Source organism: Microcaecilia unicolor, chromosome 7 (genome assembly GCF_901765095.1).
Source record: "Microcaecilia unicolor chromosome 7, aMicUni1.1, whole genome shotgun sequence".
NCBI lineage: Eukaryota > Metazoa > Chordata > Amphibia > Gymnophiona > Siphonopidae > Microcaecilia > Microcaecilia unicolor.
The window spans coordinates 57,209,291-57,226,574 of NC_044037.1; the positions used below are offsets into that span (position 1 = coordinate 57,209,291).

Below are 17,284 nucleotides of genomic sequence, written 5' to 3' on the forward strand. Positions count from 1 at the left end.
GCCCAAGCCCCTTACACCAAATTTCATCATAATAGAGTAGTCCTCCGCACTCACCCTAAGTTCTTGCCGAAGGTAGTGTCGGAGTTCCATCTGAACCAGTCAATTGTCTTGCCAACATTTTTTCCCCATCCTCATTCCTGCCCTGCTGAACGTCAGCTGCACACATTGGACTGCAAAAGAGCATTGGCCTTCTATCTGGAGCGGACACAGCCCAACAGACAGTCCGCCCAATTGTTTGTTTCTTTTGATCCCAATAGGAGGGGAGTGGCTGTGGGGAAACGCACCATATCCAATTGGCTAGCAGATTGCATTTCCTTCACTTACGCCCAGGCTGGGCTGGCTCTTGAGGGTCATGTCACGGCTCACAATGTCAGCCATGGCTGCGTCAGTGGCCCACTTGAAGTCAGCCACTATTGAAGAGATCTGCAAAGCTGCGACGTGGTCATCTGTCCACACATTCACATCTCATTACTGCCTGCAGCAGGATACCCAACGCGACAGTCGGTTCGGGGTTTAGAATCCAACTCCACCCCCCTAGGCCCATGTTTTATTCTGTTCCAGGCTATACTCTCTGTTAGTTGGATAAGTTTTTAGGTCAATCTCAGTTATGTCCTCGCCGTTGCGAGGCCCAATTGACCATGTTTGTTGTTTTGAGTGAGCCTGGGGGCTAGGGATACCCCATCAGTGAGAACAAGCAGCCTGCTTGTCCTCGGAGAAAGCGAATGCTACATACCTGTATAAGGTATTCTCCGAGGACAGCAAGCTGATTGTTCTCACAAACCCGCCCGCCTCCCCTTTGGAGTTGTGTCTTCCCTTGTCTTTGTCTTGCTACATATGAGACTGACGAACACGAGCCGGTTCGGGCGGGAAGACGGCCACGCATGCGTGGTGCACATGGGCGCGTGAGAGCTAGCAAATGCCTTTGCTAGTGAAGTTTCCGATTGGAGGGGCTGCCGTGGACGTCACCCATCAGTGAGAACAATCAGCCTGCTGTCCTCGGCATTCGCTTTACATTATATGCAAGAATATTAGCATACAAGGAGTCTTTCTAAAGTTTACCTGTGTTCGATTCCCACTGCAGCTCCTTGTGCCTCTGGGCAAGTCACTTAACCCTCCATTGCCCCTGGTACAAAATAAGTACCTGAATATATGTAAACCTCTTTGAATGTAGTTGCAAAAGCCTCAGAAAGGCGTTGTATCAAGTCCCATTTCCCTTTCCCCATTTCCCCTCATGGTTTCTGACTCCTGTGGTGCTTGGTGTCGGTTTTTTAGAAATGGTCTCAGTGGGATGATTGCGTTATTGCTTTCTATTCCCATAGAAACACACAGTAGTATTCAATGACGGTGTGAAAATCTTTTCATTAGTATTGTATTCTCATTTGAAACTGGGCTGTCAAAACATCTTTGAGCTAACTGAGGGGGTCTTTACTAAAGTGTGGTAAGTTGTTTTTTTTTTTTTTTTTTTTTTTTGCACTTACTATGCATTAGTTGCAAAAACTAGTGCACAGTAAATGCAAAGCCTGTGGTAAATGCAGGGGGTGTGCTCCACATGGCATCATGTTACCTGCAGTGCTAGATAGCGCAGGTGCTGATACAGCAGGTTTGGTGTACGGTTCCACTCACAAATAAATAGAGTTGCATAGAGCTGCTGCAACGTTCCCCCCCCCCCCCCCCCCCCCCCCACTTCACCCTTTCTGATCTCTCCCCCCCCCCCCCCAACTCCCTGTATGTTTCCAACGGTGCCTCCCCCAACTCAAGGCCTTCCCATATGTTGGCATGTGAACCTGCCCCTTACCATCCACCAGGACTTTTGAGCTGGGATGGGAGCAGCCCCCCTCATTCCTACCCCATCCTGCTTTAAGAATCAAAATGACTGCCATGACCCCTAGTGTTACTAGCAAAGGATGGGGGGAGGACATGCACCAATACGTTTTGAGTTGGTGGTAAGTACATTCATACTATCAGTACCGATGAGCACACTAGCCAGCCACTCTTCAGATCTCTCCAAGTCACACCCAGTTTCCTCCAGTGTTAGCAGCTAGTGTGGATCAACACACTGTAGAGGTTATTGCAGGTCTGTGCTAATGTTTACCTTGCAGTAAAACTGAAGCTAGCTGCTTAAATGCAGTTTAGTAAAAGACCCCCTAAAAGTATCTTCGTCTAGATTTCTGAAGTACTGATCATTGGCTTGTTTCCTGTTTCAAAAGTATTGTTTTGCAATCTGTTAATCGTTATTTGTGATGATCTTTGAAAGATTGTCTTGCATTTATGTAAACAAATGAAACTTTTAAAATAAGCATCTGCATCAACAATGTGTCTAACTATGTTAAACATAGAGCCAATTCTGGGTATCATAGACTTTTTTTGCATAGCACCTATATTAGTTCAAGAAGACAATGAGCCCAATATTCAATAGGGTTTAACCAGGCAGGAGAGGCTTCTGCCCAGTTAAATTCCACTGAGCTGGAAATTCACCAATATTCAGAAGCCCTTATTCAGTGGCACTACTTGCTTATTGTCTGTAACCAACTCAGCACTGTCTGGCTAGTGCTGGGGCGATCCAAGGGTGGAGCTTGGTTAGAGCTACCTCTTAACCAGTCAGCAGTGATATTCACCAGCTTATTTTCGAAAGAGAAGGCCGGCCATCTTCCAACACAAATCGGGAGATGGCCGGCCATCTCTCAAGGCCAGTGAAATCAGCATAATCGAAAGCCGATTTTGGCCAGCCTCAACTGCAGTCCGTCGCAGAGCCGGCCAAACTTCAAGGGGGCGTGTCTGAAGGGTAGCGAAGGCGGGACAGGGGTGTGCCGGGGCGTGCTTAAGAGATGGCTGGCTTCGCCCGATAATAGAAAAAAGAAAGCCAGCCCTGACGAGCATTTGGCCAACTTGGTCCCTTTTTTTTCAGGCCCAAGTCCCAAAAAAGTGCCCGAACTGACCAGATGACCACCGGAGGGAATCGAGGATCACCTCCCTTGACTCCCCCCAATGGTCACTAACCCCCTCCCACCCTCAAAAAAACAACTTTAAAAACTTTTTGCCAGCCTCAAATGTTATACTCAGGTCCATTGCAGCAGTATACAGGTCCCTGGAGCAGTTTTAGTGGGTGCAGAGGACTAAAGGCAGGCGGACCCAGGCCCATCCCCCCCCCTACCTGTTACACTTTTGGTGGAAAATGGGAGCCCTTTCAAACACACCCGAAACCCACTGTACCCATATGTAGGTGCCCCCCTTCACCCCTTAAGGCTATGGTAGTGGTGTATAGCTGTGGGTAATGGGATTTGGGGGGGCTCAGCACCTGGGAGCTATTGTTTTTTTTTATTTTTTAGAAGTGCCCTCTAGGGTGCCCGGTTGGTGTCCTGGCATGTCAGGGGGACCAGTGCACTACAAATGCTAGCCCCTCCCACGACCAAGTGCCTTGGATTTGGCCGGCTTTGAGATGGCCGGCCTCGGTTTCCATTAGCGGCAAAAACCAAGGCCGGCCATCTCAAACCTGGCCAAATCCAAGGCATTTGGCCGGCCCCAACTGTATTCTCGAAACGAAAGATGGCTGGCCATCTCGTTCGAAAATACAGTTGGCCCCGCCCCTTCACGGCACCGTCCTCGGAGATGGGCGCCCTTAGAGATGGCCGGCCCCGTTCGAAAATGCCCCTCCACGTCTGCTAACAGGTTAGGTAAGTGCATAAAGTTAGGATAGGAAAAAGCCTTTCCTAATTTTATCCGCTGAGCTAACGGCACTGGTCTGATTATTGGCAGGTGCCCAGTTAACTTCCACATGTCCGTGCTTACCCAGATATTCAATGCCAGAGCTTGGACATGGCCTGGCATTGAATTTTTAATTCAAACCATTGACCCATGGGCTGAATTTTGGGCCCAGTGTATTGCATGGAAACATGATAGCAGATAAGGGCCAAATGGCCCATCCAGTCTGCCCTTCCTCAGTAACCACTAACTCCTTCTTTTCCTAAGGGATCCCTCACGCTTCTCCCAAGCTTTCTTAAATTCTGACAAAACCTTTGTCTCCACGACCTCCACCAGGAGCCATTCCATGCATCTACCACCTTTCCGTGAAAAAGTATTTTCTTAGATTCCTCCTAAATATATTTCCTATTAATTTCATCCTGTGCCCTCCCTTTCCAGAGTTTTCCTTCATTTGCAAAAAGACTCACCTCCTGTGCATTAACACACTGAGGTAAACATCTTTATCATATCTCCTCTCATACTCACTTCTTGTAAGCAGGTTTTTTTTGTATTTTGTTGGTCACTAGTTTTGCAGGTTTCAAACTCAGTGTATTTGTTAACTGAAACTCTGAATCTGTTTTAGAGTCTTCCATCTTTTTCTAGCCACATATTTGTTTCATACCTTGCCAAGATCATAATAAGCCTTTAGAGGGATTAAGAGCAGTATCCACTAGATAAGTGGTTAAAGCAGCAATACAAAGAAACGGACCACCACCGGCTGAAGTTGGCAGAGGAGGCTTTTTTCAGCCCATCCTAGACTTGAAGGGGGTTAGCACCTGCTTCTGAATCCCACACTTCCATATGGAGATTTTGCTGTCCAGTAATTGCCTCAGTCTAGATAGGTGAGTTCCTTCATTGGACCTCACAGAGGCATATCTGCATATTGCTGTCCAGGAACCCACAAGTGGTTTCTTTGCATCTTTGTCTTAGTAGGCATTTCCAATTCAGAATCCTACCCTTCAGGCTAGCTATTACTCCCTAGCCCATTTAGAATGTCATGGTGGTAGCTGTATTGTTTTTGGAAGCAGGGCATTTGAGTCAACCCGAAATGGACAATTGACTCATCAGAGTGGATTTCGAAGCCATCTCAAAGAGGGCTGTGGCAATATTAATTGTGTTTCTGGAGAGTTGTGAATTATTCCAAGAACCAGCTGGTGCTGTCTCAGAACATAGAATACCTGAGGTGTGTTTTCACACCAAACAAGGATGGTATTTCTCCTGTGGACCGGATGCACAAACTGCAGGCTGAGAAGGGGGAGCTCCATGTGCAGAAAGCCCCTGTGAATGTGGTACTGTCTTCAATTCCTAGGGTCAATGATGACAATTGGAGGTGGTTCCATGGACGAGGGCACACTTGTGGCTACTGCAGAGTGCATTATGAACTTGTTGGACTCCCTTCTTCCAGGAATTCAGGGCTCATCTTCTATTGCCCAAGTTCCTGGGGCATGGTGGAACAAACCCAGCACATTCCTTAGGGGAGTACTGTTGGACCTCCTCCCCAACTGGGTAGTGGTGGTCACCACAGGTGGCAGCATCCTGGGTGGAGCATGCATTGTGAGGGCTGCCTGGTGCAGGGTCTGTGGTCGATTTGGGAAGCGGCAGGGTCCATCAACCACCTGGAAAAAGCAGTATAAGTTAGACATTCTAGCCCAAGGAGATGCTGCCTTTGCAGGGCTGTCTTTCATGGGGCTTGGCCCCACCCAACATAGTATTGCTTTTGTACATTCTTCTTATTTGGTCTAGCAGAGATGATAAGGAAGTTGAAATTATTCCAACCTGTTAATTTCTCCTTTTGAGTCCTGCTAGACCAGTCCAGGACCCAATCTGGAAGACTTTGGCACTGTAATTTGTCTCTGTTCATTTCTCCTTCTTTTAGGGGAATATGTGATGAATGAGTCGGTGTACATAGTTTGGTCAGTGGCCATTGCAAAGGTTTCCCATGGGATTTAGTTTGGTATTTCTAAGCTTCTACTTCTGGCAATAGCATATTGAGGGATTCCATCTTGCACCAGCCCTTATACTGATGATGTCACTTGAATGCTTCCATCTGCTGGTTGAGAAGGGACACAACCTGCTTGTTTGGACTGGTTTAGCAAGACTCGAGGAAAAGAAATTAATAGGAATAATTTCACCTTTTTGCTTATAGTACAAGTAAATATTGGCTACCAAGGGATTACTACAACAAATTTAACATGGCCATAAACAAGTCTTGTTAAAAGCAGAGAAAATGTTATCGTTTTCCTTGAATAAAAATTGGGACCTTATGTAGGTAAAGAAGAGGAACAACCAGGAAACTTTTATAATCTAAAATCAGGAAAAAAAAGGCATTTTCAAGGAATTAACTTGGAATCAAGAAAATGGGATGGAGGCTTTGTCTCCCTTCCCTCTTGACTTTTCTTAACATTAGTCTCCAGACCACTAATTTTATGCTGTTTCAGAAGGCAAAGGAGGAAGACTGAAACCGCTGTAGCTCTTTGTTTTTCAGACGTGGTCCTTGAGACAGGTTTGATTTTTTTTTTCAGAGTATCTACATTGATTATTTGTGAACTATGTGCAGGCAAATTGGTTAAAACAAAAAACTGATTTACATATTTTAATTACCTAGAAACTTTAATTGATGGTCCTGATGGAGAGGTTTCTGTCTTTTAAAATTCCTTAATATTTGAATAAACCTGATTTCTTTTTTTCAACTCCCTCATTACAGTTATTAAAACTGGCGGCTGTGCCTACAGGCTTGGCTCTGACTTCTTTCACTTTGTATGCTGTACGACAAAGGGAACCAGAAGGAAGTCTGCTGTTAAGACCAAGTCAGGTAAGATAGCTTGCGATTGGTTGAAATGAATAAATATGCTACTAGCGTCATTTTCCTAAATTAACTTCTTATGCCTTTTTGGATCAAGTTCAATGCTGTTTCTATGTGTTTTTCTCAAACTGAGATTTGCATATGTAGTAGGATGAGTATTAGATTTACCCTTAGTTTCTAGAATAAATCCTGATCTAACATGTAATGTGATTTCTTTTGTCAAGATAAATTATACTTCCTCAACGTCCCTCCGGACCGGCCCAGAATGTGACTGATGGGTTGTACATGCCTTCCGGCAGCCAATAAGAGCCCTTGCCAGCTAGAGAAAGATGCAGTAATCTCAGTCTCCAGCAAGTGGAAGGTGGTGAGCTCTTCAGTCTCTGTCCTTTCTTTCTGTGATTCTTGTTTGATTCCTGTGCATCTGTAAAAAAAAAAAAAAAAGGCAAACAAACCTGGTTTGAGGCTGAGGCCCGTGGGGTCTCTTGGTGCCTCGGGGGTGTTACACTCGGGAGGCCGAGTCCCTCCCCCCCCATTCCCTTCCTGATGATTGTTGGTGTTGGCTGCTTTACTTATTTAAAAAATTAAATAAATAAATAAAGGAACGATTCCTCAAGCTCTTCAGGGGAAGAGTTTTTTGAGGTGGGGAGAGGCAGCCACTTTGAAAAAATAAATGATTAAATAAAGGGGCCAACCGGTCTGCTGTTGCTAATCAGTGCTGGGTTGTGGTCTGTTCCTTTAAACGAGCAGTGCAGCTTCTTGGTTAATCGCGCCTTTGCTTTCATTTTGTAATCAGCTGTTTTTTGTTTAGCGATGTCGGAGAAACTCCACCGTTGTTCTGTCTGTCAGCGGCGGGGTCTGGGCGCAAGTGGGGTGTGTAAATACTGCACCGCTGCAGAGGAGCTGGGTGCAGGAGCCGGGAAATCATCGGCGCCGTTGGTGGGGGGGGGGGGGGGGTCCAATTCGGGCTGTTTAGTGGCGGTCGCGTCTCCCTCACTCCCAGTCCCAATTTCGGCGGGAAACGCCGCCATTTTGGATATCTCGTTTCCGGCGGCACCTCAGGCCCCCCCTGGCTGCTGTGTCCATGTCTGCTGTTCAAGCGCCCATTTTGGCATCAGATGAAGGAGGTTTTCCTCCTGAGTTCGTGGTACAGATGTACCAAGCTTTTCTGCTGCACAAAGCTGCTCCTGTGGATTCTCCAGGGAAAAGGTCTCTGGAGGGGGCCTCTAGGCCTAAAAAGCGGGTTAGACTCCCTGAAGAGGCAGAGCAGGAATTTTCTATTTTCCCCTGATCAGGAAATGCCATCCTTGGAGGAGGAGGCATGGTTTCTTGAAGAGCACTTTGCTGAGGAGCTGGAACAGACATCAGATGGTGAGGAATCTCTTCCTGTGGGAGAAGATCCTTCGGTGGTACGGATTTTTCATAAAGATGACCTTCAGGAGCTTATTTCTCAGGTTTCTTCTAGTTTGCATTTTGATGACTAGGATGTCCAGGTGTCCAAGCCTAGAAAGGTGGATTTGCTGGTTAAGGGAATTCGCAGAGCAGGTAAGTCTTTTCCTGTGCATCAAGATATTAGGGATATTATTCAGGCTCAGTTGGAAGTTCCTGATTCTGCTTTTAGGCTTGCGAGATGTATGGTCAGACTTTATCCGGTCCCTGACTTGGATAAAGATCTTTTGCATTCCCCAGTGATAGATGCGGTAGTGTCCGCGGTTACCAAGCGAAACACTGTCCCTTTAGATGGTGGTACGGCTCTGAGAGATCGTCAGGATCACCGTATTGAATCCTTGTTAAAGAATTCCTTTGATGTTTCTGCTCTGGCAGTGCAGGCTGCTATCTGTGGGTTCTTGGTAGCGAGAGCTTGATTCCGCTGGTCCAAAAGAGTGTTGGACCGTTCTTCAGATGATCTTTCAGTTATTGATAATGAAGTGGCAAAGCTGGAAATGGGTTTGGCCTTTTTAGCAGATGCTCTTTATGATTTGCTTCGGGCTTCTTCTAAGTCCATGGCTCTCTCTGTCATGACCCGTCATACGCTTTGGCTGCGTGGTTGGTTGGCGGATGCGGCTTCTAAGTCCAAGCTTATTAAATTTCCCTTTAAGAGTTCTTTTCTGTTTGGAGAAGAATTAGACAAGCTCGTGCATAGCCTGGGTGAGGCTAAAGTTCCTAGGTTGCCGAAGGATCGTCCAAGAGGGTCTGGTTGTGGCAGTTTCTCAGATCATGGTAGAGGCCGGGATTTTCGTCGTTTTCGGTCTGGCAAAGTTTTTCAAGGGCAACGCTCTAGATTTTTCCAAAGGACTCAGTCCTTTCGTGGAGGTTGTAGAGGGGGTCGAGAGGCCGGGGGTTCTCTTTCCTCCTCCTCCCCTACGCAACAATGAAGGTTTGCGGGCCCAGCCTCTAGTCCAAGTGGGTGCTCGGTTGGCACAATTTCAAGAGAGGTGGACCCAGATTACTTCGGACCAGTGGGTATTAGAGGTTATTCAAGACGGGTATGCATTAGAGTTTGCTCATCCTTTGTCAGATGCTTTTCTGGAATCCCCTTGCCGTTCTCGCCTCAAGGCCGATGCCATCAGAGATACTCTCAGCAGACTTCTGGACCTTCGAGCAATTTGTCCGGTCCCTCTGGCGGAGCAGTGTCAAGGCCGTTACTCCATTTATTTTCTGGTACCCAAGAAGGAGGGGTCCTTTCGACCAATTTTAGATCTCAAGGTGGTCAATCGAGCTCTCAAGGTGCCCTCGTTTCGTATGGAGACTTTGAGGTCCGTCATTGTTGCGAACCGGTCCAGGGTGTTTCTGATATTTCTTGATCTTACAGAAGCCTGTTTCCACATTCCTATTCATCCTGCACATCAACGTTTCCTTCGTTTTGCAGTGTTGGGTCACCATTTTCAGTTTCAGGCTCTTCCTTTCGGTCTTGCGACTGCTCCTCGTACGTTTACCAAGGTCATGGTAGTTGTAGCTGCGGCTCTCAGAACGGAAGGTATTCTAGTCCATCCTTAGACGATTGGTTGATCTGGGCAAAGTCTTACCTCGAGAGTGTTCGAGTGACGGTTCGAGTGGTGGAAGTTTTGCAGTCCCTAGGTTGGGTAGTCTATACACAGAAGAGCCGTCTTCAGCCTTCTCAGTCGTTGGAGTATCTGGGGGTCCTGTTCGACACAAAACAGGGTCACGTGTTTTTTCCGCCGGCCCGTGTCATCAAGTTACAGACTCAGATTTGTCAGTTCTTGCAGAAGTCCAGTCTGTCAGCAAGGGACTATCTTCAGGTTCTGGGATCCATGGCGGCAACAATCGAAGCGGTGCCCTGGGCCAGGGCTCCTATGAGGCTCCTTCAGAGGTCACTTCTGTCGAGGTGGTCGTCCCAGTCGGATTCTCTTCAAAGATTGCCACTTTCTCTCCAAGTGAAGACCAGTCTGCGATGGTGGCTTCAAGAAGCCACTGTGTCCAAAGGTGTGCCTCTAGATCAGCCCAGCTGGACGGTGGGGACGACAGATGCCAGTCTCCACGGTTGGGGAGCTCACTGTCAGGGGCAGTTTGCTCAGGGCCTCTGGTCTCATCAGGAGACGTGTTTTTCAGTCAACCTGTTAGAGCCCAGAGCGATTCGTCTGGCGCTCCAGAGGTTTTGCATCTTCTGAAAGGCCGGGCAGTCCGCGTGATGTCGGACAATGCCACCGCGGTAGCACATGTCAATCGGCAAGGAGGGACGAGGAGCCTGCCGTTGGAACGAGAGGCGTCGCTGCTGCTTCAGTGGGTGGAGGTTCATCTGGTAGCTCTGTCAGCGGTTCACGTGGCAGGGGCTCTAAATGTTCAGGCAGATTTTCTCAGTCACTGGCTCAATCTCAGGGAATGGTCGCTAAGCAAAGTGGCGTTTCGTCTTCTGGTCAATCGTTGGGGGTCTCCCAGGATGGATCTTGTTCACCTCTGCCGCCAATGCAAAACTTCCTCTGTTCTTCAGTCGTCGCAAGGATCCCAAAGCGCAGGGCATGGACGCTCTTTTCAATCCTGGCCAACCGGTCTAATGTATGCTTTTCCTCCATGGCCTCTGATAGGGCGTCTGGTTCAGAAGGTAGAGACTCACAGGGGACGTCTGATATTAGTGGCACCGGATTAGCCTCGCAGGCCGTGGTACGCAGACCTTCGACATCTTCTCATGGATGTTCCCTTCAGGCTTCTAGTCACGCAAGATCTGTTGTTGCAGGGTCCGGTCGTTCATCCGGATCCGGATCAATTTTTGTCTTACGGCCTGGCTCTTGAGAGGGCTAAACTGACTAAGAAAGGTTACTCCGCTCAGGTCATTGCTACTATGCTTTGCTCTCGTCGCCGTTCTACCTCGTTGAATTATGTGCACACCTGGAGGATATTTGAGGGATGGTGTAAGGAGTTTGGTCTATCTTCTTTTTGTGCTTCGGTTCCGCAAATTTTAGATTTTTTGCAGTGGGGTTTTGACAAAGGCCTTGCTTTGGTTTCTCTTAAGGTGCAGATTGCGGCTTTGACATGGTTTCGTGGTCATGTTCAAGGGAGATCTCTAGCTAGTCATCCAGATGTGGTGCGTTTTTTGAGGAGGGTTAATCTCTTTCATCCCCCGTCTCAATGTTCCTTTCCTCGTTGGGATCTGAATTTGGTGCTTTCGGTTCTTGCTAAGCCTCCCTTTGAGCCTTTGTCGTCCTGTACTCTGAAGGACTTGACTCTGAAGACAGTATTTTTGGTGGCCGTTGCTTCGGCTAGGCGAGTTTCGGAGTTGCAGGCGTTGTCGTGTAGATCGCCATTTTGGAGTTCTTTTCCGATCGCGTAGTTTTGCGGCCAGTTCCTTCTTTTCTCCCCAAGGTTGTGACTTGGTTTCATGTTTCTCAGCCAATGGTATTGCCTGTGTTAGGTTTGTTCTCTGGTTCCGAGGAGCAGTGGCATTTGAAGTGTTTGGATGTCAAACGGGTGTTAAAACACTATATCAAGTCTACTGATTTCATTCGGCGATCTGATTGTTTGTTTGTTCTGATTGGAGGTTCACGCAAAAGGGTTCATGGCCTCTAAGCCCACTATTTCTCGATGGCTTAAAGAAATGATTGCCTCAGCTTATCTTCTTTCTGGGAAACCTGTTCCAGAGCATGTTAAGGCTCACTCTACAAGGGATCAGGCAGCCTCTTGGGCAGAGCATTATCTGGTGCCTCCGGAAGACATTTATAGGGCGGCGACCTGGTCGTCTTTGCATTCTTTTTCTAAGCACTACCGTTTGGATGTCCTCAGTCGTCGGCAGGTTGCTTTCGGAGCGCGCGTTTTGTCGGCGGGGCTACTAGGGTCCCTCCCATAATTTCACTGCTTTGTTACTTCCCATCAGTCACATTCTGGGCCGGTCCGGAGGGACGCTAAGGAAGGGTAAATTAGGGCTTACCTACTAATTTGCTTTCCTTTAGTCCCTCCGGACCGGCCCAGATCCCTCCCTTCAGATATCTGTGTTTTGAGATTTCTTTGTTTGGAGCTGTGTTGCTAGTTGGTAGTTTATAAAATAAAAAATAATTTTTCTGGTTTAGTGAACGCCCTGTTATGCAGGAGCATTTATATATTTGGAGGCACTCATCCTATGCTGGCAATGTGCCAGTGGCTGCTTGGGTTTTGGGGATGCACTGGTTATGTCTTTCTTCTGTGGCTTTGCTTCCGCTTTGGTACTTTATTACTGATCTTTAGCTAGCAAGGGCTCTTATTGGCTCACTAGAGTCACAGCTTTTTTTCTCAGTCTCCACCTGCTGGAAGGCGTGCACAACCCATCAGTCACATTCTGGGCCGGTCCGGAGGGACTAAGGAAAGCAAATTAGCAGGTACGGCCTAATTTACCCTTACATAAAGAATTTTTAGTATGTGATGATTTAACACTGAAACTTTCTCTCTTATGACTCTAATATGTAACTGTTTTTCAACTTCCAGTTGTCTATTTACTCTGTACCTGTGCAACATTCTAAATATGTTGAAGAACAGCCTAGTCATCTGCAGTTGGGGATGTCAGCAATACGAAATACAGTACATCCTTATGTGGAATGGTGCAAGGTCTGTTGGTTTTTTGTTTTATTTTGTTTGTTTGTTAGTGCAGCCATAAGGGTGGAATTTCCATATTCAAAACAAATAGTGATCAATTTTAGTCTTCAAAATTTTACTGCTAAGTCTGTGCTTTGTCAAGTCCTGCACAGACTGCTTACCAACCAATATAAATTGCTTCCTGGTCCAAGTACATTTTTCTGCCCTTCTGAACAAACAGTATTGAGTGATTAGTATAAAGGATTTCTGAGCTCACAGCATTGTATCAGGTCCCAAACCCTTGCCTACAGCTTCCCCTTCTATAACCACCTTCTTTCCAACACCTTCACTTTACCATCACATATCATGTCCTTTACATTTCCCTGCAGTGTGCAAATGGGCCTATACTTCTCCCATTCTGTCTCATGTACAGTGTTCAGCCTTCTGGTGGTCACTGTGCAAATGGCTCTTTCTGCTCTCCCAATCTCTACTGTGGGTGATGAATCCTGCAGTAAAAAAAAACGGCCAACAGCAGGTGATGGAGGTTTGGACTCCAAGGAGAAGATAGTGGCTGTCATTTGAGGTGCTCTTCAGCCCAAAGTATTTGGCTTGTGGCTAACCAGCACTATTGTTAAACTGGTCTTTAAAAAAAGTCTGTGTGTTGGCTGGCCATATTTGGATCCTTTTCTACCGCAAATACATAGCAAAAATTGTGACCTGATATTAAAGACAATAGGAGGCCTCTAAAAGGATCGGAGATAGTAACTTTGTAATCAGTAGGAAAGTTTGAAAAGTATTTTTTTTTAATCTTGAATCTGCTAGACCTGTATCATGGTCACTAGAAAAAGATAGAACTGCTTTTCTATTTTTATTCTGGGCAAAGCTGTTTTCAGTCATATAACTTCCAATACAGTAACTTTAATATTGTGTAGTAGTGACCTCTGGTGGTGAAAAACTCTAAACTATTTGCAAAGTAAAATTGCTTATAGAAAAGAACAAAAATTGCTTTGACATATGGTTACATTTTCAAGTTGTACAAAATACAGGGACCAAACTACAAAAACCCAAGAAAATCCAAAAAAATTGTAGTTTGAAAATAATTTTTACAGTGCTAGCACCTAATTCACAAGAAAACTACCCTTAAATGAATTATTAAATAAACATGACCTCAAATCTCCCGATAAGACCAACACATCCTATATAATAATTCTCACCTCCAACGTTCTAATATGCCTGGGACAGTGGCTCCCTCGGAGGTGGTCTGCTAGGCAGCTTAGAATGCACTGACGTCAGTGATGTCACTGACAGGTGTTTCCAAGGCAAGGGGAGGAGTAGGGAAACACACGGAGCGTGTTTCCCTACTCCTCCCCCTGCCTGGGAAACAGCTGTCAGTGCCCCCCCCTCGGCGCAACACCCAAGCCCCTGCCCTGCAAAACCGCGAGCCAGGCATGGGGAGGAGCAGTTTCCCTACTCCTCCCCCTGCCTACCAATCAGCTGTCAGTGCCCCCCCTCGGCGCAACACCCAAGCCCCTCCGCCCCGGCACAGCACCCAAGCCCCTACCCCCCACCTCGACGCATCACCCAAGACCCTCCCCCCGGCGCATCACCAAAGCCTCTACCCCCCCCCCCCCCTCGGGCACATCAACTCCCTCGCCACGCGCAGCTGCCAATACTAATGCTGTCCGGCCGCTGCTGCTTCTCCTAAGGAGCAGCAGCGGCCGGTACAAAACGAAAAAAGCCAAAAAAAGATTTTAAACCTGAAACACGGCTCTGTAGACAGCCATCTGGCATTGGCTGTCGTCACTGCAGCCGCTCCTCCTCTCCCCTCCACGTCAATGCCCCTGCAGGAAGACCCTGGAGCAGCGTAGCGATGTCAGAGGGCAGAGGAGGAGCGACTGCAGGGATGACAGCCAATGCCAGATGGCTGTCTACAGAGCCGTGTTTCAGGTTTAAAATCTTTTTTTGGCTTTTTTCTTTTTGTACCGGCCGCTGCTGCTCAACAGGAGACGCAGCAGCGGCCGGACAGCGTTAGTATTGGCGGCTGCGGGTGGCGAGGGGGTTGATGTGCCCGAGGGGGGGTAGGGGCTTGGGTGATGCGCTGGGGGGGTAGGGGCTTGGGTGATGCGCCGAAGGGGGAGGGGAGGGTCGCTGGACATGGGTGGCTGCAGGGGGAGAGGAGGGTCGCTGGACATGGATGGCTACAGGGGGGGCAGGGAAGAGGGAGGTATGGAGGAGGTCCTGAGACCAGATGGGTGGCTGTAGGAGAGGGCAGGGGAGACAGAAGGGACGCTGCACGGGGGCGGGGGAGAGGAGGGTCGCTGGACATGGGTGGCTGCAGGGGGGGCAGGGGAGAGAGGTGGTCGCTGGACATGGGTGGCTATAGGGGGGGTAAGGGGAAAGGAGAGGAGGGTTGTTGGACATGGGTCGCTGCAGGGGGGCAGGGGAGAAGAGGGTCGCTGGACATTGGTAGCTGCAGGGGGAGAGGAGGGTTGCTGGACATGGGTGGCTGCAGGGGGGCAGGGAGAGAGGAGAGTCGCTGGACATGGGTGGCTGCAGGGGGAGCAGGAGAGAGAGGAGGGCCGCTGCACATGCGCAGCTGCAGGGGCAGAGGAGGGTTGGTGGGGAGGGGGTCCTGAGACCAGATGGGTGGCTGCAGGGGAGGGCAGGGGAGACAGGAGGGATGCTGCAGGGGGGGGGATTACCTTGCTAGCGCCCGTTTCATTGCCTACCGAAACGGGCCTTTTATAGTAGTAAAGTGATAAATATGCCACTGTCAAACATGGGAGTCCAGTACTATCATTGGTCAGAAACGGGGTAAGAGGAGAAAAAAGAACGAGCACAAAAAACTCCCCTACAAAGGGAGAAAAATTGCTGGCTCAAAAAACTCCTTCCCCAACACTTAACAGAATAAGGTACAAGCACATGCAAAAATCTATAAATAAATCCAACATTCAAAAAAAGCGTGAAGGTACCATAATGCACATAAACACTAGAAAAAGAAGGTGTCTTCAGTGTTGAACATACCCTTACCAGCTGTGTTCTTTGCCTTTGTATGAGGAAAAGAACCCATCTGGCCAGAGAGGCTCAAAGGGAAAAGATTTTTGGAGCCCAGTCTGAAACCTTGGCGTTGGTATCAGCATCCACGTTGGGAGTTGCATTGGCCCGTATGGCTGAGAAGCCTTGACTCCAGCTGCTGTGCATGGCCCCTGGGACCGGTTACAATCTGACCCGACACCGAGGCAATATGGGGATTTGGCATTGTCCTCGGCATCAAGCAAAGGCCAAGAAGCATTGGCATTGATTCCCCTCAATGCATGGTGCCGGGAGGACCGCTTCCCCTCCATAAAAAGTTCCAGTGCGCAGGTCTCTCACACCCAAAACCAGGCACCCATCTTGACCTCAGTAGTTCAGCAGTCTATCTTTAAACCGGCATCCCAGCTTTTCCCGATGACCTCTCTCAATAAGTGCATCCAGGTCAAGCTCTTGGCGGGGTTTTTACAGCAGTGTGCTTCACCAGCTGTACACGTTCTTCTTGATTTAGACGAATCAACAAAAATAAAGTGTTCATATATATACAATGTTAACTCACCATATAGAATTTTGTGTAAAATAACATGAGAGTTTAAATAAAACCCAATGTAATTTCTTACAGCAATGTGAGATCCTATCAAATGAACCCGAGGAGAAGATCAGTCGAACTGCTTTGTTCTGTGTTGTTTGCAATTTTTTTAACAAAAATTTAGTACAACCTATATAACTAATACAGTAGTCCAACTGGGAGAGCAACAGAGCCTGCACTGTCGAAAATGTTCTACTGCAAACAATTTTCGGATCCTCCTTAGTTTTCTTAACAATAGGAATGATTTCCTCATTAAGGCATTGATTTTGAGGCTGTAGGGATAGAGTACAGTCTATCGAAACTCTCAAAATTTTAATGGTTGGAGAAAGTTTATATTCAATCCGATTGATCCAATTGAGACCAGCAAATCTAATTTGTTGCTAATCAATAAACATTTTGTTTTATCTGTTTTATTTTAGTTTGTGATTACGCTTTTCTGTATATTAGGTAGTTCCATTGGGATAAAAACTGTAGTATCAGCATATATATAGGCTCTAAAGCCATGTTTTTCCAGTTTGACTCCCAAAGAGCTTACAAAAATGTTAAACAACGTGAGCAATAGACCCCACATGGGTTTCGACAAGCATCAGATAGTTTGTTGTTCATTTTAACCCTGTAAGATCTAAATTTCAAAAAACCCTGAAACCACTTACTACTACTTATCATTTCTATAGTGCTACTAGACATACACTTGAACATAAAGAGACAGTCCCTGCTTGACAGAGCTTACAATCTAAATAGGACAGACAAACAGGACAAATAAGAGATAAGAGAATTACTAAGGTGGGGATAAAATAAGGGTATTGAACAAGTGAGTAATGGTTAGGAGTTAAAAGCAGCATCAAAAAGGTGGGCTTTTAGCCGAGATTTGAAGATGGCCAGAGATGGAGCTTGACATACCGGCTCAGGAAGTCTATTCCAGGCATATGGTGCAGCAAGATAAAAGGAACGGAGTCTGAAGTTAGCAGTGGAGGAGAAGAGTGCAGATAAGAGAGATTTACCCAGTGAACGGAGTTCCCAGGGAGGAGTGTAGGGAGAGATGAGAGTGGAGAAGTACTGAGGAGTTGCAAAGTGAATGCACTTATAGGTCAATAAGAGGAGTTTGAACTGTATGCAGAAACGGATAGGGA

At 47.2% G+C, this 17,284-nt stretch overlaps 1 protein-coding gene across 2 annotated transcripts in view; it reads left to right on the forward strand.

The window, feature by feature from the left end:
- The window catches only part of APOOL (apolipoprotein O like), a 113,267-nt gene that overhangs the window by 40,162 nt on the left and 55,821 nt on the right, over positions 1-17,284 (forward strand). For both annotated transcript variants that reach the window (XM_030209127.1, XM_030209126.1), the window contains exons 2-3: positions 6,443-6,550; positions 12,449-12,568. In XM_030209127.1, the coding sequence (XP_030064987.1) occupies positions 6,443-6,550; positions 12,449-12,568 (228 nt within the window). The remainder of the gene's footprint in view (positions 1-6,442; positions 6,551-12,448; positions 12,569-17,284) is intronic.